At 49.2% G+C, this 26,717-nt stretch overlaps 1 protein-coding gene across 1 annotated transcript in view; it reads left to right on the forward strand.

Moving 5' to 3' along the window:
• Window positions 1-9,728: 9,728 nt before the first annotated feature.
• LOC144148606 (uncharacterized) overlaps window positions 9,729-26,717 on the forward strand; it is a 96,738-nt gene continuing 79,749 nt past the window's right edge. The window contains exons 1-5 of the mRNA XM_077680115.1: window positions 9,729-9,900; window positions 11,700-15,409; window positions 25,375-25,502; window positions 25,838-25,870; window positions 25,957-26,001. Of these exons, the coding sequence (XP_077536241.1) occupies window positions 9,736-9,900; window positions 11,700-15,409; window positions 25,375-25,502; window positions 25,838-25,870; window positions 25,957-26,001 (4,081 nt within the window). The 5' untranslated portion in view covers window positions 9,729-9,735. The remainder of the gene's footprint in view (window positions 9,901-11,699; window positions 15,410-25,374; window positions 25,503-25,837; window positions 25,871-25,956; window positions 26,002-26,717) is intronic.

Here is a 26,717-nt window from a genome sequence, read left to right on the forward strand (position 1 = left end):
AACCATCACAGAGTGGAACCAGCTTTCATCCTCAAACGTTGAAAACCTTGATGCCATCCAACAAGCTGTTTGCTGATATGTGTTTTCATGTACACCTTGATGTTATGCCCCTCCTGCTTGGGCCCTTCAATGGGCCTGCAGTATGTACCAAATAAATAAATAAAAAATCAAGAAATACCCCAGTTGAAAAACACAACAGGAATTTCTGTCGCACAACAGAAATTTCTGTCGCACGACAGGGATTTCTGTCGCACGACAGGGATTTCTGTTGTGACTACAGGATGGTCTGTCGTGCGACAGAAATTTCTGTAGTACAACTACAGAAAATCTGTCGTACGACAGGCATTTCTGTCGCACAACAGGAATTTCTGTTGGGAATGCAGGATGGTCTGTTGTGAGACAGGAATCTCTGTAGTAGGACGACAGAATGTCTGTCGTACGACAGAAATTTATGTAGTACAACACACATATGGTGTAGCCCCACTACAAAAACCTTTGTAGTAGAACTACTAAATGTCTGTCACATGAGACATTTCTGTTGTACTACAGAAACTTATGTTGTGCAATACCCTGTAGGCACTACACAAATTTCTTTTGCACCACAGACTGTCCTTCAGCCACTACGACTGGATTCCGTAATTACTATTGTTATCTGCCATGCGACCGAACATTTTGTAGTCGCTGGAGATTTTTACAGTCTGAAAGAGAATTTTAGATTCATTGCGAAAGTGTCACACGACGGACCGTTCAGTATTGCTACAAAATCTCTTGCTTACCCTGTCGGCAAACCCCGCGTTTTCCAGCATTAGGAGAGCGATGGAATACGCCGGAAAGAACGGAATACACTGGAAAACGCAGAGCTGGACAACATCAACGCGGGGACCGCATTTTCCATCGAGAGAGCAATGTAATACGCTGGAGACAACAGAAAACATTGGAAAACGCCACGCTGAACGACAGCAACGCGGGGTGGTTGCTGGAGAGCATCGAATAACACGGGGCCATTGCCTTTGAGGACAGAGCTTCAGACAGGGCAACCGGGATAGCACGAACAGGATAGTTAGTGTGGTACCGCTGCTTGGCTGGACACGGGAATGCCGCGCGCCGCTTAAGGGGTGGACTGGTTGTATTCCAGTGCCGCGATCGACGCAGATGCTCCGAAAATTGGTGTTTTCGGCCTGTGCGGTGCCGCGAATTCCCACTTTTTTAGCGTGCGCTGCACGAAAACAATGGTGCGTGCGAGTGACGGTCATCTCGTTGAATTGCATCGCAAGCGTCTGTTGTAATGAACGTTTGTTGCATTACTGTCATTAGCATTCCGGCCGTGTTTGAAAAAACCTTCGCTACAAATTTGCAATTAAAAACGCAACTTAGCACCAATCACTGTAATGTTGCAACATCTAAGCGAAGCCCCATAACCAAAGAAATGGATACATAAAGAAATTCGCAAATTCCTTTTTTCTTTGAGGGAATTGCGATTGCATATATTGTACTGTGGACAATTTTTGATAAAAGAATGAGGCAATAAGTGTAGCCCGTCGGCAAAGCGGACGCATAAAGGACAAGCAAGACATGCTTTTTGAAGACGTGGTGTAATAATTGCAGTGCACATTCTGACACGTATTTCTGGGTGTCTTTGAGAGCCCCATTGTTTCAATCTGCGTGCTGTTGTTTTATTTTTTTAGCACGCAATTTGTTTATTTTAACGCGAAACATGTGTCCAATCAAGCCTAAATGGTTAAAAAAAGATTTTAAAAACAGCGAACCAGTTGCCGCTACCTGTGTGAAAAAAAAAAAAAAAAAAAGAAACGGCGCCAGTGAACTCGTTGCATTACTGAGATGTGTTAAAAAAATAAATGTAGAAAGAAAAGAAAACGCACGCCTTCCCTCTAGCCCGGCCCTTCGGAAGAAGTTCGGGGAAGCATCGTCACCACTGAAGGCATGTCGGGGCGCGACAGCACTCGCGGGGTGGGGCGACCACAATACGAAGAAATGGGTAGGGTAGGGAGAGGTCGCGGAAACAAGTTCTCGTGATCGGCCGGTTCCCTCCTTACGCTTCCTTTGTTCCCTCCTGCTTTTCGTCTTTGGGTCAAAATTTGACGGTGGCTGCGTGGCCGAGTGGCTCGTTCACATTTAACATCGGCGCTTTGCCTAGCTGAAGTTACGCGTAACTTTTTTGTAAAAACGTGCATCTTGTGTCTCCGCGAAGTATCAACAGCAACATTTGAAGCTTCGGAAGCTGTGGTAAAAGCAAGATCAGTGGTCCGGATTTCAAGCATCTCGAAGTGAGGACTCCTCTAGCGACGACTAACCGTGGTGCTTGGGATTATTGGCACATTGATGCGAGTGAATACGACGAATTTCGCAGGCAGTGTGATTTCGAATACGTGCGATGTGCTTCGACAATCGACTGAACTTGCAATGACCCCTGCGTGACTTCGGCAGGTATCGTGCGTGCATACTCTTCGAGATAGTGCAGCACCACAGAGACGTGCGCTTTTCGCCACAGGATACCCTGCCACGTTTTGCTGTGCGAATGCATTGTCAACGGATCAAGGTTCACCAAGGCAAGCATTCCAGCTAAAGATTGACTTTCCATTTTAATTCTCTCACGTTCTCTCGCGTTTTGCTGTTTAAATAAATCAGGTTCAAGAAATATTTGTTTGCTTGTGTTTTAATGGTCGTAACTAATATAAGGAACGAATTTTCGAACGGTTATTGTCCATGCTCGTTTAATTGCTTTTTTTTTCTATCCGGGAGAATAAATTTGCTTTCATGAACAGATTGAGCGTCACTGACGGAACGCGATGATGGGACGCGATTTGGCCCTGCTTCAGAAGCACGGCCAAATCAGCTGAAAAGTGCCCAAATGAGTCTAGCTAAATTTTGTAGCGCTACTTAGGTGTCCCTGAAGGAAGGACTTCTGTATTTCTTGTTAACATCTACGCGGGTTTGTAATTACATGGCTATTAAAGAAAAAAGGCCTAGCGCGAGCATCGGCCACGCTATTCGCTGGAGACCGCGTGGTCTCCGGCGTGTTCCAGCGGCTGCCGGATCCACGAGTTTCCGCGTTTGCAGTGTGCGTGTGCACGAGTTTCCGCGACTGCACATGCATCAGGGGTGTGCAATCTGCGTAACATCAAACTTTTGTATTGCATGCATGAATGTACCACTTGTTGCATTGCTTACATTGCCTTTTGGTACAGCTTTCTGAAATCAGTTATTCACTGAAAACAATTTTAGGCTTGTTCCAGAAAGCAAGAATTCCCCCAAATGCTTATGTTTGTTGGTCATATTTTTATTGAAATTGTTAAACATATCCTGCATACTTCAGGTACTTAATAGAAAAAAAAACATCAAGGGAAGTAAATTTCTAATGCAAAACAAGTTGAAATTCGAGACATGACAGGATTTACTACGAAAACAGACATGACAGGATTTACTACAGACTACAGGACAGGATTTACTACAGACTACATGACAGGATTTACGACAGACTACAGGACAGGATTTACTACAGACTACAGGACAGGATTTACTACAGACTACAGGACAGGGTTTACTACAGACAACAGGACAGGATTAACTACAGACTACAGAATGTCCCATTCCCTCACAGGATCATTCTGTCGTATTTTTCTGTTGTGTTTTTCGACTGGGACCACGTCTTCATCACGCTGCGCGCATCAACGCCCGCAAATCTGCGCCTAATTCCGCACAAAACACCCCTAAACTACAGTGAACTAGAGTGAGTATTCTAGTTCACCATAGCTCAGGTGCTGGCCCGGACCATTTGCCCAGCCATGCAGACGTACGTACGCTGCTCGGACAGTAAGACGGCAGCCGAAATCGCACTTCCACACTTTATTCACATTACGGAAATGCGACCGAGCACAAACGCAACGCGCTGTGATAATCACTGATGCACGACACGGCATAGGTTAAAGCAGCCATGAAGACAAACACAGGTTTGGTTCATTCAAAAGATTGCCTCGTTAGAATCATACTGACACCACTTATAAACGTAAACTTCGCTCAAGTAAGCTATATAATTGTTGTTGTACTTTATTAGTCGAGGGAAGGCCATGTGGTAAAAATAGGGGTAGGGGAAGGAGGGAAAGGGAGGAGTAGCCCAGTTAAAAAGATTATGCGTCCATGAAGACGGCACACGGGTTCCCTTAAGGCCGCGGAGGTCAGGCTAAGGTGAAGGTCTACCATTAGGGGATTTTTACGACCGGAGTAGGCCCCAGTCTACACTAATCTGGAAAGACCACTCTCTACGCCGAACAGCCCAAGGGCTCTGATAAAATTTGGATCTTCAAATGGAGGATCATCTTCTGAGGCATCGGGAGGCATAGCATTGGTGAGGATAGGCCGGTACAGTGAAAACGCGGAGCAGCGCCGGATTAGGTGGTCAAGGGTGGCGCCTACGGTCATCCGGCCGCGGGGACAGTAAGGAGGTGGAGACCCCGTTGGGTAAATCCATTTTCTAGTGATGTGGGGTGTGAGCTGCGTTAGCCCTAGCTTTGTTGACGAATACTTCAGCAGAGCGAGGCATCGGGGAAGCCAGAGCCAGGTAGTCAGGAGGGGTAACGGAAGAAAGACGGCACTGCGTGCCTGGCATGGGTGATCAAGTTGAGGGCGAGGGCTGGGAGAGGAGGGCGACGCGTTGCCAACCAGGGGAGGTGTACTATCAAGACGCTCCCGTGCTGCATCATGTGCAGCCTGGTTGCCCCCATCCGGATCCGTGTGACCCGGAACCCATGCCAAACGGGTAGTGATCCCATTACGCGCCAGAATGGCGGTCATATGTTGGATTCGGTGCACTGTTGGATGATTGGTGAAGGGCTTGCGCAGCTCTTAGAGGGTTTGGTGGGAGTCTGTGAGAATGCGGATGCGTGGAGGTGGCGGGTTTGCAATGGTGAAGGGCAAATGATCCAGTGCGCTAAGGATGCTCTGGAGTTCCGCTTCCAAGGGGGACGAGTTAAAAGCGTGACGTGTGAGGGAGCCGTCCAGGTCCGTTCGAGCTGGGCAGCGCCAGGCCAGATCCATATGGGAAGGGTAGAGGCTAGCATCCTTAAAAATATCGACCTCGGCCGGAAATTTCGCTGTGAGGACGCGCTGAAGGGCCCTTTCACGAGCAGTACGACGGGAACGCGGAATTCCGGTTCGTTGGTGGGCAACTGTAACAGGCGGGCTTAACCAAGGGGGGGGGGGGGGGGGGGGTGAGGCCGATGGAAGTACTGGAGGTACACGTTCATCCCACGCACAGAGTGCAGTCCCCTGTTGTGTTAGTGTCCGCCGAAACCGATGTTGTTGCACGGCTTCCGCAAGGAGCTCTTTCATCGGTGGGACCGGGGCAGCCCGTTCAAGAGCGTCAAGGCGAGTATGCCTCGGAAGTCCAGTGATCGTATACGTACGAAGCATGGCCCGGTAAAGCACCGCTAAGTGCTTCTTGTGAGCCGAAGGGAGGTCATAAGCCGGGGCGCCATAAGTCAGACGACCGACGGCTACTGCCCTTGAGAGTGTGAGACACGCCGATTGGTTAGCGCCGCCAAATTTGCTGGAAAGGCGAGAGATTAGGCGCAGCATCGGTTTCCAATTTTTGCGCAGCTGCGTTATCTATTTCCGAGCACTGTTGTGGCTGGCGAGGGGAACACCTAGTAGACGGATATGGCCTCAGTGTGAAGCAATGGGGGTGTCGCCGACGTAGATAGTATGATGCATGTTGGCGGGCGGTTGGTGCTGACCAAGGAGGTTAAAAAAAACTTGGTGGTGACCCTGGACTAGGAGAAATTCTGTCTTCTCTGGTGCTAGCTCAAGGCCGAGGGTTGGGAGAGTGGTTGAGAGGCTGTTTGCCGCCGCCTGCAATTCTGTAGCCATATGTCTTCAGTGCATTTGTAGTCGGCGGCTTCAACCCACACTGTTAGGTCGTCAGCGTAGATGGCAAAACGAGCCGCAGTGTCTCGTTCCAGGTTGCGGGCTACGCGTGCCATGGCCAAATTAAAAAGAACGGGTCCAAGGACAGAACCCCGGGGAGCACCCCTGTCTAGATAAAATGTTCTTGGGCTCCATCCTGGATGCGTGCTGTTGAGCCGAATTGGTCGATTTTCAAGAAAATTCCCAATCCAGTTTTGGGCCCTTTGGCTGGGGAAGGCCATAGCGAGCTCTTCGAGGATCGCCGATTGGCTAACGTTGTCGAATGCTTTTCGCACGTCAAAAGTGAGGAAATCCGGATTGCCAGCCCGTGATGTGCGATTAAGAACACGTTGGAGCACCCAAAGGCAGTCGTCCGTACTTGGGTGAGGACGGAATCCAGTTTGAGACGGGTGAAACCACGGACGCACGTGTTCCAAATAATACTGAAGGCGGTTATTGATTAGGCGCTCAATAAGTTTGCAGATGCATGGTGGGCGTGAGTGAAATTGGGTGAGGGTTGGTCAGGACAGAGGGGTCTTTGTTTGGCTTGGGTATTGGATGAACTAGCGTCAGTTTGAGGTCATTGGGAACGTCGCCCGAGGCCCAGTAAGTATTAATTATAAGTTACGCAGGTGCTGCCATGTCACACCATCATGACCAGGTGCAGAATGTGGTTTGCCCTGGTGAAGAGCCGCTTTAAACTCCCCCATGGTGAATGGGCGGTCCCTTTGCGTTTTACAGTGGAGTTATATAATTAGGAAAAAAGGCAATGGCCATGCGACCCGCTCGCTCATTTCCCGCAACAGAACCTATGCTGTCATACCAGCTTGCTCTGCGATTGGTGGAGGCCCACAAAAGCTATTTGTGCTTAAATTTAGGGCACATTCTTTTTAAAGCAATAAGAATGGTGCGACAAACAGTGGAAGTTACGAAAGCACAGTAAACATAGAAGTGCTGACACGTACTGCTGTTGGTACTGCGCGCACTATGCTTGGTTTAGCTGCGGGGCTTTGGGGTTGTCTCAGACGACACTGGCCGATTGACGCAAGCAACGGTGTCTTACCTTACCATATTGTCGAGCGAGCACTATGCTTTACGAGACGATTATTTTCTCCCCAAACAAAAACAAGCCAAGTTTAAAAACGGCTTGCCCCGGTATGGTGGCGCCATCCAGGTTCAGCAACGTAAACAAACACACGAACCGCCGTATGGTACCTCGATGCCAGTTACGCCGTACCGTACAGGGTGGAGACACCCTTTGAATGGTCCCGCGGTGCCGCTGCAATTGGGTCAACGTGCTCAACGCGTTGTTCTTTTCGTTTCCCACGAGACCCAGCAACGCGAAACAGATAAGATGATTCAAACTTCGCCAGTAAACCGCGTTGCGGCGGATAATTTTAGCGCGGTTTTTAGCTATGGCGGCGAGCGAGTGGCCCAAAATGGCGGCGCTAGCGTATACGCGTCTCCACCCTGTACGGGGTATGCGTGAATAAAGGCACTCTATGCAGTATACTATCTCTATGCTCTCGGCTGCAGAGCGGTCGGTCCTGTGATGTCATTGCAGACCACGAAAACACACGATTTAGCGGGAAAATCAAAATTTTAACTTAAATTGATGAATTTCTCAGTGAATAAAGCATCGTTTGTATCCGGAACACGAAATCTTCCGAATAAAGCAAACTTGTATTTTGTCTTCATGGCTCCTTTAAGTTGACATCGAACACGGTACACGTATGGTCCCTCGATTTGGCTATACTTTCTGCACCAGTTGAGGCGGTGTAGCACTATCGCACTCGATTTGCCAGTGCAGCTAGCGCCACCTGCACTTCGGCCCTCGATTTGACACTGTGCTGCACGATTTCTACACTTCTGCACTAGCCTCTGTGCGAGTTCTCGTCTCGTGCAAGAGTGTGCTTTGGCGCGTTTTTTGGTGCGCATCGTAGCAGACGGCTTCAGCATGATACTTGTGTCAGTAAACGGATTATAAACGACAGCATTTCCCGTTTTAGACGAGAATGGTCGTCACGTGCAACAAGAGTGCATTTGAGTACGAAACACAAGGTGAGTGCAGGGTCACGGTGACGCCATTTCGAAAAAAAAAAAAAAAGAAGAAGAACGCCAGCGCGCAAACACGGACCGCAGCAGACGACGTTTGTGCAATTTTGCCCTCGATTCGGCCGCTACATGTACGGAAAGCGTAGTGCACGGCTGCACTCGCACTGAAAGAACTGGCGCTGCACTTGCACGACAAGGTGGAGCCAAATCGAGGAGACCTGTAGTTGTACAGCTGTTTGCACGACACCAGCGCTATCGTTCAGATTAACTTCTCGCTTTACGAGCGAGTGTCTCACCTTTTAAGTGCGAATGCACTTTATAAGCGACCCTGAATTCCGGTGACCGCCGTCCGTCCACATAGCAACAGCTGCGGGTGCGCGCTCTCCTCGTCTTCCTTGGCAACGGGGGGAGATGGGCGCGCACTGCCTGGCCGCTGACATGGCACATACCCACGTGGGGGATTGGCCAGGAATCTCCTCGTCTTCCTTGGCAACGGGGGGAGATGGGCGCGCGCTGCCTGGCCGCTGACATAGCACATACCCACGTGGGGGATTGGCCAGGAATCGGGCGTGAGAAGGGCTAATGCACCCGCTTAAAGGAGTACTGACACGAAATTTCAAAGCTGAGATCCGCTCTAGCAATCAAGTACAACGACAACACAAATAGGTGTCTGTGAATAAATGCATCTTTCTTTCTTTGTAGTTGTGTGTGTGTGTGTGATCTCTCTTTCGCGAACATTACCGAACCGCGCAAATTCAACTCCTGCATTCGCACTTTCACATTCTTCCCCTCTGGGAAATGCGGGGAATTTTTGCTAACACGAAGCAAAATCATTTCTTGCTGCGCTTCGTCCCTGTGCATGGGGCATATAACGGCTCTTCTGTTATCCCGCTATCGCGCATGCGCCCCTGAAGTCGCACCGGGAAGAGGCAGAGGGAAAAACAGTGAGAGCAGGAGGAGTGTTTTGCTTGCCCCGCGCCGCTACGACTTGGAGCGGGTAAATCAAAGAGGAACTAGCAAAAAGTCACATCGGACCGGTGCACATCACCTACTAGAGAGAGGGGCGTCATGGCCTCCGCGATCGGCCAACGGCGCGCCGCCGGTAGCCGATCGCGGAGGCCACAGGTAGGGTGGCTAGAATTCTAGCCACCCTACCACGGGCAACGTTAAAAGTATCTATAATCGTTGGCCATGGGGGCGTGTTACTGCATTCTCAAATCCTCGCAGGGGGGCGGAACTAGAAGCGTCATTAACAGAGCAAGAAACTAGTGCAAAACATACCTTTTATGTAATAAAAAGTTAGAAAGGCGCCGGATGTATATAAAAAAAAAGTGAGATCAAAACTTTCGTAAAGCAAAATAGTGAAACAAAAAAGGCTAGTGGCAACTGATTCAAGCAACAGTGGCAACGTTGTAATGGCGGTAATGTTGAAAATAGTGACCACCGCCGAAACACAAACTGCCCTTCTAGTTTACATCAACGGCAAATCCCCGTCGGCGGTCAACTACGAGCCTAACGAAAACGAAGAAAAGGAGCAGCGACACCCTTTGTTGGCTCCTATGCGCGCGTTTTGTTCGCTGCCTTTTAAGCAGCAGCGCCCACTTTTTCGGTGACCATTCTCATCTGGTAAGCCGTGCGCCGTCGCCGAGTGACAACCAGCTCGAGCGTAATGGCAGCCGGCTAGGTAAATTCAAGCTGCTATGTGCCCCGGCTCGAGTCGTCGAAGCTGAACGTCACTGAACGCCACTGCGCCGACCAGCGATGGCATCGACGTCGCGGACGCGCAAGATGCGAGACGACGACCCGGTGTCGTCCTCGTTGACCAGCACCACGGACAGCACCTCTACGACCGTGTTCGACGTGACCAAAGTCCACCTGACGATCAGCAGCACGACTTCGGACGACGAGAGCAGCACCAACCGCCTGGTGCGTCCCGGTAGACACTTGCCTCGAGTTTGCTTGGGTATATAGCTGTCGGGCGATCTTTGTCGCCCAAGCTTTAAAAAGCTTGCTAGACACTTCTATTGCGGGAATAATCGCGAAAACCACGTAGATAAAAACGGGAACAGCAGCGCACATATGCCCTTGCTACTTTCTATCTCGTACTCGGGCCAACCCGATGCCTAGTTGTACAGTCGTCCAGATTACTGTAGCAGCTTTGAAACTGTCTAACGTACGTCAAGAGTAGACAGTGTTCGTTATTAAATGAATGAATTTGTGTTGACAATACGTAACACAATTACATACCTAGCGTATGGCTTAGCATTCCACACTTATTTGAAGTTGTTTCGATACCTGATTGGCGGATCGACCGTTCACGTTTGTACTCACGTTTGTGTAATGACTTGGGTCACTAAGAAAACAACGTGAGTGCGCATTTTATTACAGCTATGAATGTACATAATGATATATAAAGTACTAGGGGATTAATATCTGCACATTCTGGGCTCATATAATGTGAGTTGGGCCATAGGTGTTCCTAAAGCCAATAGTCGGCCTTCAGCATCTCGAATCGCGACTGACTTGTATTAATACAGTTGGCCATTTCATCACTGCCACACGTTTGGTTTAGCACCATGCCGGATCCCATAAGCAGGTCGTTCTATGATGCTTGCGTGTTTCAAGGAGTTTTAAATGCAAAGTTACATTCGTGCCAAAACATTGCTTCCAGTAACAAACAGCCACATTGGTCGATTGCCCGAATAAATGAGTTGTTGCTTTACAATGCGGAGCACCAGACTTTGCACTTTCCTGGCTGATCAACCCCAGAGAAATTATTATGATCTGCTAAATGCCAGCTGAAATTTGTTCCTACATTAGCTTTTACATTACTTGTCGGCAAGTGTCCTTGGGACTCACCAGACCGCGATTCATTGGTGTCCACATGTTAAGGCAAAATTTCATGTTCTATTATCACGCTGAAGAGGCAAGTGTCGACGTCAAGCAAATCAGCGATCTTAGTAAAAAGTCAGATTTTTTGCCTCAGGATGTTTGTTGCCGTACTATAATGGCATTGTCTAAATGCAGTCAAAGCTTAATGGAATTGTCTAAATGCAATCAAAGCGTGCATACCGTATTTCCTGGTCTATAAGTCGCACTTTTGTGTAAGTAGCACCCCCCTCAAAACAGCAGTTTTTCCAAAGAAAAAAAAAACGTATATAAGTCGTGCCGGTGTATAAGACGCACCGGTGTACCAAACGCACTTGTTAATCAGGTAAACTCATAGAGGATCAGTTCGTTATAAAGTGCGGCGAAAGTAAATGGTTGCTGCAGCCGCCGCCTCTGAACACATCCCCCCGTTAAGCAGTACTAGACACATGCATCTACCGTCCAAAGTCTAGACAGAACTAACTGCCCAGAAATGGTTTATTGATACACACAGATGGCGTGTTCTTACGGACGGCGTTTAGGCAAAACCATCGAAGCCTTCTTCCTCCCACTCGCTAACAAATAATTCATTCATTTAGATAATAGAGCTGTGTCTCTTAACGTGCGCTGACATAACGCAGCAGACAGGCACCTTTTCGAGCGCGGACCAGGCGTGGCTGCCACGTACCGGATTTATTCCATACATAAGTCGCACCGGTGGATAAGATCCACCAACGAAAATTTCAGAAAAAAACTGCGACTTATACACCAGAAAATACTGTATTAGTTTGGTGCTAGAAAAGGGGTGCAGTCTCTCTTCACCCCACTTACTCCGTGTCAACGCGTCCCCTTTGCAGGTTTCCCAGAAATCTACCTCCGAAGTTCACATAAATGTGCATCCGGGCCAACCTTCACAGGGATTGTCGGCTGAGCAACGTCAGGGGCCATACAACATGTTTCTGCCGTCGGGTACTTCTGTGCCGGTCATCTTCACAAGCGAGGGAATTCGCTTCCCCGGGTACAACGGTCCAACGAGTGCTCCGGCCCAGGAAAACGACGACAGCACAACCACTTCCACTACTACCACCGAACAGCAGGATGCCATGGTAGCGGGCGTCTTTCAATTGCTTCCCGCCGGGTCGTATCTGCCAACGTTCGTCAACATGGAGCAGATCGAGGAGGAAGGTGAAGAGGATGAAAGCGAAAAGCCGGTGAGAGAGGCGGAAGAACAGGAAGTGCAGGAGGAACCAGCTGTGGCGCGCGTCGTCGAAACGGCCATGTTCCAAGAGCGGGAGACATTTTTCCAGATGCCGCAGCAAGAGGGGACGGTGGGCTCTGCGACTTGGCAGCAGGTGGCTCCAAGCCAGGTTGCGCCACCGCGGCCGATGCTGCCGCCTATGTATACTCAGATGGCTCCGGGCTATGCCCAGCAGTACGGCATGTTTCCGCCCATGTCGCCGCTTGGATGGCAGGGCCAGCAACAGGCCTACGCCCAAGCCCTCGGCATGACGTTCCCGTTGGCCCAACCGCAGTGGATGCCAGTCCAGGGTCCCTGGCCTGGGATGCAGTGGCAGCCGTCGTGGCCGCCGAGCCAGTATGGTCAGGAGACCTCCCAGTTTCTAGAGCAGCGGCGTCCCGATCGTGCCGCAGCGAGAGATGTGGATCGCAGACAGGTGCTAGAGCGACGCGTGCCCGGCGACGAATTTGTCCTGGAGGCTGTGTCTTCGACGGAAGTTGAGTTTGAAGAAGTAGTAAGTTCCCCACTGCTCGGTGTAGCCCGTGGAATCGTCTCAACATCCGAGAGCTCTCTGCTGCACGTTGAAGTGGCTCCTGGAGTTGGGGCGGAGCCATCGACGCGTGCCGGTGTCCCGAGCAAACGTGATGGAAGAAGTGAAAGAGGTGGACCTGGCCAGACAGTGCAGGTTTCGGCATCTTACGAACAAATTACAGCTGAAGTCGCGCAGGCTACGGACGTGACACAAGTCACCACGACTGGGCTCACGTTGAAAGAAACGCAGTCTAGAGGAGTGGTAATTGAATTGCACGATATGAGGCCCCAGGCTGAGGTTCCAGGTGGGGCATTTGGAATGGAGGCGGTCCCAGAGCCAGCTGAGCAACGCGCGGAAACGCCCTGTATGATGTTTGCTGCACAGGCCGCCAAGGAGCCTGCTGAAGTAGCTTCAAAGCCTGCTCAGCAGACGCAGCCGACGCTCGGAATACGGCTCTTCAAGGAACACGCGCAGTCGCCGACATTCCAAATACAAGTCGTTCCACAGCCGACCGATCAGCCTCAAGCCACGTTCGCCGTGCAGACTTGTCAAGAAGAGTTTTCTGCCACGGCCCAGACACACACCAAAGAGGAAGTGGAAGAGACACGCCACGTGACCCTTGCAACACAAACAGTAGAGCACTTTGCACCTCCGACAGCCAGGGACCAAAGAGTGTTCACGGCGTCTGTGCAAGGAACGTCGAGGGACGACAGCCCCAAGTCTGCCTACACAGACACAGTGACACAAGTTACAGGGAGCCTAGTGGAGATGTACGTTCCAGAAGCACCAAACAGATGTGTGGGAACCCAGGTGGCCCAATCGGTGTCCATCGAATCTGTAACCAGGGTGTCTCAACGCGGTCAGCAGACGGTGATATCCATAGGACAGCAAGGGGAAGGGCTTCGGAGTGAGATGCCAGTTCCCATGCCGGGTTTTCAACAGCAGCGGAACTTTGGAACACAGCATGGAGAACCACTATGCCCTGTTGGGGGACAGCATGGTGGAGAGCCACTACACCCTGTTGGGGTACAGCATGGTGGAGAGTCACTACATCCTGTTAGGGCACAGCATGGAGAGCCACTACACCCTGTTAGGGGACCAAGCATGCCTCCGGGGAGACCGCTTCATAATTTTGACATGCAGTGCGACTACACGCGGGCCACCACGAGCGTCACTGCAATGCGTCAACGTCAAGATAGCGAACTGCAACAGTTTCAGAGGCCTCCCGAGCAGCTTGCAGCGGGCGTTGGAGCGCAATGTTGGGAGAGAATAGTTCCTGAGACACGGTCCTTGCATGATTTTCAAGTGCAAGTCGGGAGGCTTGAGCCGGTTCGAGGCTTTGTTGGGGATGCCCCTGTGGGGGACGCCCCTTTTCAGAGCACGTTGCGAGACTTTGGAGCGCAGTGTGTAATTGAGACAGAAGGGACGGTGACGAGGGATGCTTTTGGACCCGGTGACCAAGCAATGCACGGCATTGACAAGCGGCAGGTGAAGTGGCCGGAAAGAGACGGCTACCCGCCCGAAGGAGTGCCGCTACACGACTTTGGGGTCCAGTACGACTACCCCGCCGGCACGCATTCGCTGCCCACCACAGCGCAGGTCTTTCACGGAGCCGTAAACGTTACTGTAGGCAACCAGAGAGGAGGCGAGATTGGGGCGGCTGACTACAGGTTCAACACACGGCCCGTGTCTCAGGTTTGCTCGAGGCCGACGTTCATGTTGGGCCGTTCTACCTCACCCCCCCACATGACCGACTTTAGTGTCCAGATCAGTGAAGCGGAGCAGCGCCGTCCCCTGTCGCCCGCGTTTGGGATGCCGGCCCCACAAGTGGCACCAACCGCCTACCCCTGCGTCGCTGTCTGCTCGAGGAACATGGTCGCTCACCCTTGCACCCTGACCGTAGGTAGCCACCCCGGTCGTCTCTCCCCAGCCTCCCAGAACAGGGACGCGGCCTTACAGACAGACGAGCCACTCCCAGCCCCGGGCCTCTTCGGGAGGGCGAGGTCCCCGTCTCCGCTGCAAGGAGGCCTCGCCAGAGGGTTCCCGTTTGAAGGGGAAGCAGGGTTCCAAGAAGGAGTCCACCAGATCCGGCCGATGTCGGCGCTGTCGCGTCCGACGTCGCCGACCGCGTGCCCGCCAGGCATGTACCCGCTGTCTCCCTCCACGTCCCGAAGTCCGTCGCCCACCAAGGATGCGGCCCTTCAAGCGGGAGACCCTTTCGACGCGGCACCGATCGGAGGGCCCTTCCGGCAGCACGATGACTTCTTCGAGCACCGGCAGCACGGGACCTTGGACAGTCGTCCGAGCCACGAGATAATGATCCAAGCAGACATGTCGGCGTCTGCAGGCGGCACCTGGGGGCCGTGGCCAGTCCAGCGCGTTGGAGTGACAGCCACGACTGCGGTGGAAGACCCTTACGTGTACAGCCACCTTGCTCAAGCTCTGCAGACGAGGGGATCACCTCCGAGTCCGCCGCCGCTGTCGCCGCCACCGCGTTCCCCCCATCCGGTGCCTTCTTACCACGCGAGCCGTGGGTGGTCGCCGGTCGGCGTGGAGCAGACGATCGAGATCGGCGGAGAGCTTGCGCGGTACCTTGTCTTGAAGCAGCCGCTCGGGGTGGCCGAGAAGGGGGTCTCGGAAGAACCTGCGTGGGATTGGGCAGATGCCGACGAGCAGTCATCCTCCGGCGGAGGGGACGTGGCCGGGGCAGCGGCCCTGGGTGCTTTTGCGGGAGAGAGTTCGGGGGCCCCCGCCACTGCTGGCGGGATGAGGAGGTCCTCCATTGAGACCACGAGCAAGTGAGTTGGAGTGAAATATGGGCTCGAATTCACACTCCTTGGTGGATGACTTTAATCAGGGCACCAGGTAGCAATGAAAACGCAAAATGCGTACAGGAATATAGAATAACGAGTGTATATTATGCTCATTCTCTCCTGTTTGGTTTACGAACGGAGAGACATGGCTACAATCTGTTTGGTTTACGAACGGAGAGACATGGCTACAAAGCCTTCTTCATTGAGCCGTGAGAAGGTTGAGTTTAACCCCACAAAGTTGGCTCTGCCGCAAGACATGCAAATTTTCAATTTCAGTGCTTCACCGCACGGCATGCTCCCGCGGGTTGCCTTTTTCGCACAACGTTGAAGCTGTGCAGAAAAGCTGAACATCTGTAAGCCTTGCGCGAAGGCAGTGCACGCTGGTTCCGGTATGCAAGCCAAAAAGAACCTTTTGTAGATTAACGCTGTGTCTAAAGGTACGTCGGACGTACCCGCAGCATTTCTTAAAGATACGTCGGACGTACCCGCAAAATTTCTTAAAGATACGTCGGACGTACCCGCAAGATTTCTTAAAGATACGTCGGACGTACCCGCAAGATTTTTTAAAGGTACTTCGGACGTATCCGCGAAACTTTTTTGAGTACGTCGGTGTATTCGCGGTTTCACTCGGCCCGAACGTGCAGCGTACGTTCAGCGTTTTCTCGCGTCGACGTCGCGTCTCCAGAAATGCATGGCGACGCGAGCTAAAACTCGAGCGACGCCGATGTCTACGCTCGCCAGATATCGGCGTCGACGCAGCGCGAGAGAGCATCGGAAAGCGAGCGGCAGCGTCCGTCTTCGCGCGGTTTGGGGTCGTTCCTTTCAGCAGAAAACAATCAATTCCTTCTTAACTTACGGTAATCGGTTGCCTTGAGGCAAATTGCAAGCTATTTCTGTTCGCAAGCGCTCATCCATTTGTGGCTTGTTCGGCTTTCATCGCGGAGATCGGGGATCTGCGATAGCTTTGTGTGAGTTAAATGAGGGAGCTCTGGTTACATCGCATCCAGTATTAGCAAAATGTGGCTTGTCAGCGAGATCGGTGAGTGACGAGCAAGCGTTATCACGGCCAGAATTCATTCCATTCGTAGCTCCCGTGGCTCGCGCAGGGGAGACCGGGGATGTGCGAGATATTTTTTTGACTCAAATAAGGGAGCTGTGGTTACATCGCTTGCAGCACTAGCATTATTGCCCTCGGTTCCAAGATCGGTGAGCAAGAAGCAAGCGCTACCGCTGCTCAAATCTCTCAAATACGACAAAAAAAAAAAAAATAGCACACCCGACACTATTCGTGGGCAGCCTCAGTTGGTACAGGGAATTCTTCATGCTACCTGGTCCCCTCGCGTGGTCGAGCGGTTAAAAGCTGGGCTTCTGTTCTGAAAGTCCGTGGTTCGAATCCTAGCAAAGACGCTTTTTTTTTTGCGGTGAAGGTTGGATCAGTTTTTTTTACAGGGTACAGACAGGGTGCCAGAGTACCCTGCCTTTCAACCTACAAATGACGTTCGACGGTAACCTCAGTATCAAGGCAGCGCTGAAATTTGTTTTGCTTACAATTTGAATTCATGAACGTGCAGTCGGTACGCAACGTGAAGGTTAAATCAAGTAGCAACTAAAGCAGTTGTGCGAGGTGCGTCTTCGTTTATCATTCTATCTTATTTTGTTCTGATTTGACCGTGATGGCTCGAGATACATTTCGCAGCATTTCAATATTTGCCCGCCAACATACTTAGCAATAAATAAAGACTCCAAGTGATTTATTTTTTGCTAAAGCTGAACTCTTGATAATTGCAGTTCAAGAAGCGACAATAACTGCTCATAAACGACTTCAAGAGGATGGCATACGTGTCCAGCAACGCCCGCCGACGCAGCGACTGGCGCGTGACTTCGCCGGTCTCCTGCGGGCCCGCGCGTTGACGCCGAACGACGCCGACGCTCGCGCGACGCGTGATTTCGCGTCCATGTGGTTATGGCTTTAAACAGAAACATATGAGGGAAAAAAAAGAAAGATACTCGCGTCGCACATGATTTTGTTTCCCTCTTGCGAGAACCCGTAGTGGTTCGCATTCGATCTCTGACCTCAGCGAAGGCTCTAACCGCCCCTTCAAATAGGGTCGAACTAGAGATAGAGAACACGAGGAAAAAAAAAACATTCTGCGTCAGGTTAGGCATCGTTAGATTCTTGGCTTATATACAGCAAACGCGTGATGGTTTTGCCGTCGATGGTTCGAGATAACCACGATAGTTTCGAGCAACGCCGCTTTCGAGCCACTCTGGGCCCTGTACGTCCCACGTATCTTTAAGAAATCTTGCGGGTACGTCCGACGTATCTTTAAGAAATCTTGCGGGTACGTCCGACGTATCTTTAAGAAATATTGCGGGTACGTCCGACGTATCTTTAAGAAATATTGCGGGTACGTCCGACGTACCTTTAGACACAGCGTTGTATTAATACAGTTGCATGAGTAAGGAATCAAGAGTTTTTACTTCTTGGCTCTGCTTGTTGTAAAAACATACCAGCCGCTAGCTTGCGTAGCCTTTCTTCCCTTACCAGAGGGACCAGTCAAATACCGTATTTGACTGGTCCAAAATGCACCAAAAATGCGACAATTTGAGTTGCAAAGTAGGCGGATAATACACGGGGTTTTTCCTTTAGTGCAGCTTCAGGGCAATGCGCGTTGTGCTGTGAAGCTCCTATGCAGTAACACTGACTAGGCCTTCCATGGCAGTGATGGCGCAAAGCATACCAGGACAAGGAAGAAAAAAGCAACGACGAGCGCACTCTAACAACTGAATTTTATTAGTGAATTGTTACTTTTGCCTTGAAGTCAGTGTATTCCGCTTACTAAATATATGCTTTTTTGTCTACGTAGTATGTGATGCTTAGCTTTGGTGCAGCCTTTCACAGCTGTATCAAATGTGCGGGCAATGCGCGAGGATTTTTTTTCTTCTCTAGCGAGCTGAAAGTGGGGGTGCAGGGGCGGTTTATACGCGCGAAAATGCAGTACGCTTACTGCATTCGCAGAGTGTTGAGGACCCTGGATTCGTTTATCGCAGTCAAGGTATGCCAGGTCTTCCTTATCAAGCACTTGCACGTGCACACGCAGATATGTAAAGTCCTGACTGCCCAAGCTATTTTTCTTTTTCTCTTTTTTGTGACAATTTTTTTAGATTGCTTGTGCCGAATTAAAAGCGTAGGAAAAAATTTTATGGGGCTGACTAATGGGCATAATTTGAGCTGCCATGAGAATCCACAGAAAAAAGAATTGCAGTGGGCTTCTTGATCAATAGAGAAGTTGCAGGAAATGCGGACGAATTTTACAGCATCAGTGAGCGGCTGGCAGTAGCTGTCAGGCTGAATAAGCGGCGCAAGTTGGGGGTGCAATACAAGTTCATGCACCGACATCTGCATACAATGATAAAGCTGTGCACAGTTCTTGTGGGGACATCGAATATGCAGCGAATAAGTTAGCATTTATTACTTTTATGGACGGGTGATACTGGGAAAATATTTGTAATCCTGTAGGGTCTCCCAGTTGTTGATACAGTACTCACCACTAGCTGAAAACTCTCTGGCGTATTTGGAATTTTCATAGCAAACTAAACGGGAATGGAATTTTATTGAAAAGAATTGACTCTAAAATAATAAGTTGTCCTAACACTAGTATTGGCTTCGCAAACCGCCAATTTTACATGACTATTTTCTCTATACCATAAAGACGTGCGCTTTTGTGCTCGTGCTGTCCACGTCGTCAGTTTATATTCCTTTCAAGTGTGTCCTTAGTAACCTCAAGCGCAGTTTTCAAACATGCAGAACCAACTAGCCCAATTCATCACCTTACTGACATAAAAACGAGTACTTCATGTACTCGTGTACATAGCCCGTCAAGCCACCTTTACTGGCTATCTGTCTATGTCTGTATTGCGCTTACTGTTGTGAACAGACCACATTAGAACAAACGCCTCCAGTGACCCAAGATGCATCTGGCATGAGGAATAACTTTGCAGCAAGACATGCGATGGCTTGCCTTGAGTAGAAACAAGTGGGCAGTGTTGAGTGCAGAAAAAAAAGGACAACTAAGCATCCGTGCACAGTAGTGGCTTGCGCTCTTTTATTGATACTATTACAGTCACAAATAGCAAGGCATTAGGGTACAATTGAAGTTAGCTGGTGAAAAGAGGAAACGGGACCAGGAAAAACAACAAGCACTAATCCCGTGTTCTGTGAGTGATGTCACACATTGTTTAAGGGGGGGACACTGCTCTTAAAATAGCTTGCTTTAATTGTGTAGTAAGCTCAGTGAAACTTGCCAGTGTTGCTGCATTTTTTCCACTGATTTCAAAGATGACATTACTTTTTGAGTACGTCAATTAGCTACCAAGATGATTAGACAGGATTCGTCATTTTTGGAGCAGCAATAGACAAAACAGTGTTGGTCATTCAACTGTAATCTTTATACTTTCCAATACTATGAACACTGGTGAGTGCAATAAGAAAATCGGTTCTTTGATGCACCATTTTGAACTAATTTTACCGCTCTTTAACGGCAGCAGTGGCAAGGAACCATTTTGAATGCCCATTTCAAACACCAAAGTTTAATGAGCTGTAGAGTTCCAAGCGGTGCATCAAAAAACTGTTTCTCTTATTGCACTCACCAGGGTTCATAGATTGGAAAATATAAAGATTACCGTTTTATGGCTACCACTGTTCCTCCAAAAATGACGAATTATCTCTAATTATTTTGATAACTAGTTGACTTACTGAAAAAATTATGACGTATTTAAAATCAGTGGGAAAAAAAGCAGCAAGGCTGACAAGTTTCACAGAGTTTACTCAACAATTAAAAGAAATTATTTTGAGAGCCATGTCCCAACTTAAATTTGTGTGGAAATTTCGAAATGCTGATCATCAGCCTGCTGCAGGACGAAGGCCTCTCCCAAAGATCTCCAGCCACGCCTATCGAGTGTTAGCCGAGTCCAGCCTTTCCCCCAAATTTTCGTTGCTCATCCCTCCATCATTGGCCGACCCTTATTGCGTTTAAAGTCTATTGGCAGACGTGACCCGCCCATGTCCGTTTTTTTCGCTTAATTTTAGCTGGAATGTCTTCCACCTGAGTCTATTGCCTAATCCATGCAGCTTTTTTCTTATCCTTAAAAGGGGCGATGCAGACAAAACACAAGTTTGGTTCATTCGAAAGGTTGCCTCGTTAGAATCATACTGACACCCCTTTTGACGCACATTTTGCTCAAATAAGCTACATAATGAGGAAAAAAGGGAATGGCCATGCGACCCACTAGCTCATTTCCCGCAACAGAACCTATGATGTCAAACCAGCCAGCTCTGCGATTGGCTGAGGCCGGCAAAAGCAAAAGCAAATTAGGCAGGGCTTACAAGTTTGCCGAGCCAGCTTTTTGCGCCTAAATATAATGCATATTTATTTTACAGCGGTAAACAATGTAAGTTACGAAAATACACGTAAACATAGAAGTACCGATGCGCACTGCTGTTGGTACTGGGCGCACTATGCTTCGTTTAGATGCACAGCAGTCCGCCACTTTGGAGTTGTCTTACACGACCCTGGCCCACTGGCGTAAGCGACATTGTGTTACGTGACCCTGTTTGTCGAGAATACGGACTGACGGCAAGCAAGGCCTCAGAGCCGAATGACGCACTGGAAGTTCGTTTGAGTATCCGCCCTCGTGACCTCATGGCAGAAGTCACGAAAGCCTACGATTTGACGGAATTTGATGGAATCTTTCTTCTTGCGTGCGTTCGACAAAGGAAAGTTCACGAGTAGCATAAACACTGTACGCTGCTCATCCTATAGCCTGAGGCAACGCCGCCTGTATTAACATTGCCTGACGCGTCGCGCGCTTTTCAATGGGAAGGGTAGGGACGCTTAGTTCAGGCACTGATCCACTATGTGGCGCATTCCGGCGGACATCTCGCCTTACGTCACTGCTCGCGAGTCGCGAACGCTGCACCCACTTCTACGCCGTGTGTCTGTCAGCTTGCCTGTTGGGCTTCAAGGGCCGTTTCGCTTACATCTTAGCCGCGACGGGGCGCTAGTTCTGTGGCGCACTGGGGATCTCGTTCAACGTGTCGCTCGCTTCATACTTGCTGCATTTTTCCAAAGATAAAGACGGAGGCGAACTGAAATAGTGTAGGAACATTCTGATTGTCGGGTAGACATATAGCTAACAGAAAAACGACATTTTCTGCTGGGGCAGCCATTATTTTACTGATATTTTTTTCTGGAGTATTTAGAGAAGGAAAACTTGCGTGCGCGTTTTTTGTTCAGGCGCTCACTTCTACGATTACTTTCCAATAATATCACGTGCTTGTAAACTTCAGAAAATTATAGGAAACAAAAGGATAAGCAGCTGGGATCTCGCCACGCTGTCCGGGCGCTTCTACAGTACAGTCCTCAATTTGAGAAGTGCGTACCGATGCGGAGTGCGAACAGGGGGGTCAAAACAATACCTAAATGCGGAGGGGAGAGAGGTGGGATGCCCCACTCAGAAAATTTCAGGGCCTGTGATCCGAGTAGATAAGCGCGCAAAGCCGGCATCAGCCTGCTGCAGCGCAAGGGATTTTGCTTCGTGACAAAGGAAGTTTTATCAGTGACTGACCAAGACAGACAGGCATGGTGAAAAACAAGAAGGCGTAGGAGCGCCGCCTCGGGAACGCTAAACAAACTTTCCACTATTTTGCATAGTTTCCGAGAAGCGGCGCTGGCTGGCGGACACGAAAGCACTCTGGAAGGCTACGGAGCCGGGAAGGGTAGGAGAGAGCAACAGGAGAGTGGCTGTTTGGCCATTTTTCGCTCACGCGTTAGGCACTGTTTATACAGGCGGCGTTGCCTGAGGTAACTGCAAAAGGTTGCTTCAGCGGGAGCATGCAAGCGAACCCAAGAATTGCGCAGCCGACTCAGCTGACACTGCTGGTGTGGCACCGCCATGAAAACGAGTGGAAATTTTGTTTTGTATTTTCGCAAACTAAATGATCCTTGCGTAACTTATTACGCCGCACGATTTACGAACGGCAGGGTACATGTATACTAGCGATTAGGTGAGGCATTGCGTCAAATAAACAAATTAAGCGCTATTAAAGGACGCAAAACAATCACCAAATCACACGCCCGCTGCCTGCAGAAATGTGTACTTCTATATTTGCATAACATAACATAACACAGGCGCATACACGGCGCGCGGCCCCGAATATTTACGTGCGATCATCACTGACTCTGTCGGTTATCTTCGTCGCTAACATGATCTGAACGCCGACACGCCAGTTTTGTCCTCAAATGGAGTTAGACAGCGAGACAAGAACAGAAAATTGGCCACTTACAGTTGAATTGCCCCCATCTTCACACTTCGCCAGATTATTGCCAAATATTATTGGCGATTCGCTGAATTTTTTCGCTTTGCATTCAAAGCCCCCTCTCCCTCCCACCCGATTTGCCGTCCAGGCCTCCGCAGTGTCGGCTGCATGCAACTCAGCCCTACACTTCAAAACGTTGCTGACCCTCATTCTAGCCTATAAAGTGCGAACTGGGAAGTAAAGTGAGCGCAAACAAGGAAAGCGAGCGGCCTCTGGGTCCACCCGACCACTTTCTTTTACGGCCACTAATTTCGGTATGGCAAACCAGATTTCACGCTTTTTACGCTCGCTGAATTTTGTCACTGAGACACCCAACAAAACGGCAAACTAACGCTGCATCATGTATTTGTAGCGGCGACGCAAACGAGCCCTATTTAATGAAAGCGCACGCATAGTGCGCAGGTACGCAAAAGAGCGGCGCACCGCAGCAGGCGAGCCAGCGGTCCGCCGGACTCGCTGGCTTTTAAAGCGCCATAATCGCCGATTGCGTCACTCTTCTTTTTTGATCGGCTGTTGCTGTAAAGTCCTTGTCCCCTAGAGTAGTGAGTAGTTTAAACTAGAAGTCTGACTTCAAATTTCACTTAATACGACCATCAATCGGTGAACCAGCGAGTGGCAGAGCCCCGTCACCGTCCCGGCACTTTCGTCGGCGCTGTAAACGTATTTAGCGCTGCAAAGCTTTTTTCCCCTAATGCCAAGTTTATCGCCAGAAGAGATCGGGCTTGTCGGGGATGGGCTGGTGACCATGTCGCAAAACAATCGGGAGCATCTAGCTCATTTTGCTTCTGCCAACACGGGATCCTATGGGACCCGCGCAGCTTTGTACTACCCGGAAGTACTGCCCGGAAGCCGCTTGCGCAGCGCCCCCTGGGCAGCGCGCTGAGGGACAGAGGAAGTTTACTATTCAGGATATCAGAATGCCTACCGAAAGCAGCTGACCGCATGCTTATTCTTCGGGTAATTTTCGTTTCATGATTGGGTTCAGCGCTTATGACTTGCCCAAGATAAGCGTAATTGCTTACTGTTTTCTAGATTTCGTTACCCACCTTAAAGTCACGTTCCTTGGTATGCATATTGAAAATAACCTTTGAAGTACTGTAGTGCAAACCTTGCAGTGAGGAGAAAAAGAAATTTACGAGGCATGCTTATACATCTGCGTCTATGCCACACTTGTATCCTGTTTGTGTTGTTTTCTTAAAAAAATTAAAAAAAGATATAATGAGGGCAATGGGGAGGGGAGGCGCACATTTTTGCACTTGTGTACCTCTAAGACTGTGTACCTATACAATGAAAGCTCATAAATGAGAAAATTTCAGTAATTTGACTACCCTGTTCTGATTGTGCCTCCATTGCGGTCTGCGTACTTTAAAAAGCCCATCATTTTGAGTGGAAATTACTTCCTCTACCGATAGATAAAACTGCGCATCAGAGTGTGTGGAAGAATTTCAGTTCACCAATTACCGTACGCTGGCAGGAAATATCGCAACCGTTTGGAGGCATAGTGCATTCAGATAATTTTGCCTAAAATATAACGTAAAGTGCAGGGCCTTGTGGTTCCAAAAAAAAAAAAGAATGTTCATGTGCGTCTGGAAGCAAGTCGCAGTGGTAACAATACGATCTGAGTGTCACAGGATAAAGTTGCAGGCTTGGGGCTGATGGGGGCTGTACTGCCTAAATTGTCAGCTTTGTTTGTTATGTTGCCGTGGAGATCAGTGCTACGGTCACCATCTTGTGGGAGACACTGGTCTCAAGGTCGTTTTTGTTATTTTTTAACCTATGTACCTGAGATTTACACATTCAGTGTATTTTAACATCATGAGCACAAATATGCAGTCAGTTTTCGTCTATGTGGTGTAAGTTCCATGTTGTGCAACATGTTATGCCGTTCCGTTTCGGGCAACTTTTTAATTATCTACCTATGAAATAGTTAAATAATTTTTATCCCTTTGTGCTCTGGGACCTGGGAGTGCAACTACACCACGTCAGTAATTTTAGCGTTGTTTCTGCAATTGCTGTAATCTTATTAAATGCCAGGTCATCAATTACCAAAGTTTCCACACAACAAACTGCATAAGAATTGTGCCAGCAAAAATGTATTCAATATTTTTGGGAATTTCATTGCACTGTTCAGTTCAGAAGTTTTATAATGCAGCAAAAATGACACAAATCGAACCAGTACATTCCAAGATATTGTACCCGACAGTTGACCTCGCGTGGAAAAGGTGGGTCCTGCGAAAACACGACACCAAGTTTGGAAACATAGGTGGAAATGGCAATTTAGGCAACTTAAAATGGCGACAGCTTTGTAAATACTTACATTCTTCGGGACCTTTAGATTGCAAATAAAATTAATACAGAAAAATGGATTTTTTGGCAAATTTTCCGTCCTCAAGACCAGTGTCCCCCCTTAAATTGAGAGAGATAGATGTTTTCTATGTTTTCTGAGAAGTAGTTGGCCAAACCCCTGTTGCTGAAAAGCGAACGGTGAAGCTAAGGAAGGGGGAATCCTGGTGCCACAGCCTTAAATCTGCTAACTTCTCGCCTGTTTATTGAATAACGAATGCCATTGCAGTGTGTCGCGGTCGGCCAAGGCAGCGGCAATTCTGCCAGAGTTCACGGTGGCCTGCTTTCTTCTGGCCCTGCTGCTCGTGCTGGTCGCTTCGGCCGCTCTTATGTCCTGGACCACTCGTAGACACATGCGTGAGTCGTGGCACATTGACCTCTGACCTCTTGACATTGACCTTTGACGTCTGTCGTTATTGCTTGCCGGATGGCGGTGGGGGTTTCCAACAAGACCAAAACTGCAGTCTGCTGAAGTCTACAATGCGTTGTTACCTGCATTTCCATTCTCAGAAGCTCCAGGCATTTTCTGTGCCTGCGTGCTTGGAACCAGGCCGAAATTTTTGGAAAGTTTGTTGAACTGTGAAGTCTTTTACTGGCCTTGTGTTCTGATCGGCTTGGTGCGAGTGAACAAATAAGTGAGGTAATCGAAACGACAGCGTGTTCTTTCATGTTCTTTCCGCTTTGATTTGTAGGCATACAGCTTGCCAACGGGTCAACCACCAAGAGTAAGTGCCCTAGGAAACTAACTCCTTCGCTGGCCGTGCGATTGCCGTTCAGTCCTTGACACTCTTCGTTGCGTGCTTTCTCGTAGGGGTTTCACACTTTCTGAATGCGACTTACGTGATTCCACCGTTTAGTAAGTTGGATGCTTTCCGTTACGTTCTTTAGATGCCTTTTGATTGCTGTCAAAGTGTTGGGGTGGGTGGTTTCGTACTTGAAATTGCGATGCGCAATCGATGCACAATGAGGTGGCTTAATTGGAGGTGCTGACACTCGATTGTGCTGCTCGCTGGTTGTGAATGCCACTCTGTGCAAATCCCAATAATTTTGACTGTAAATTAAACTGAATATTTCTGATACAAATATGGCTGCTTTAATGTGCATGGAGTTTCTAAAGATAGCAATAAAAAGTAATTGGAGCAGTACGGACTCTGCGTGTCTGTGTGTTCATGCATTGTTGCTCAGTAAAAAAAGAAAAAAGGATGGGGCAAGAATTGTAAGTAAAGGGTTAAAACGAGAAATTAATCACTTCCCATATCACACTGCCCTATAATGCTTGTTGTCACTGTTCCCACCAAAGCACCTACACGCATGCAACTGCATTCAGAATTGTGCTTTAAGTTGACAAAAACATGCAATAGTATTTTTTTAAGCATGTAAACTTTAGAGAGTATGTCAGGTTTCTGTGGTCATATGTTAGCTGTGCTTGAGTAGCGTTGGAGTGCTAGTACTGAGCCAGACTGTTGGTTCATTTGTTTAGACAACGTCAGCTGCGTGCCCCTCGGATGCCTCTGACCTTCCCTCGCTTTCCACCGCAGGCATTTTACCAGATGACCGTAAGTACTTCAGGGA

The sequence above is a fragment of the Haemaphysalis longicornis genome, unplaced genomic scaffold (genome assembly GCF_048455015.1).
Source record: "Haemaphysalis longicornis isolate Haplotype H1 unplaced genomic scaffold, Haemaphysalis longicornis Haplotype H1 scaffold_8, whole genome shotgun sequence".
Classification (NCBI taxonomy): domain Eukaryota; kingdom Metazoa; phylum Arthropoda; class Arachnida; order Ixodida; family Ixodidae; genus Haemaphysalis; species Haemaphysalis longicornis.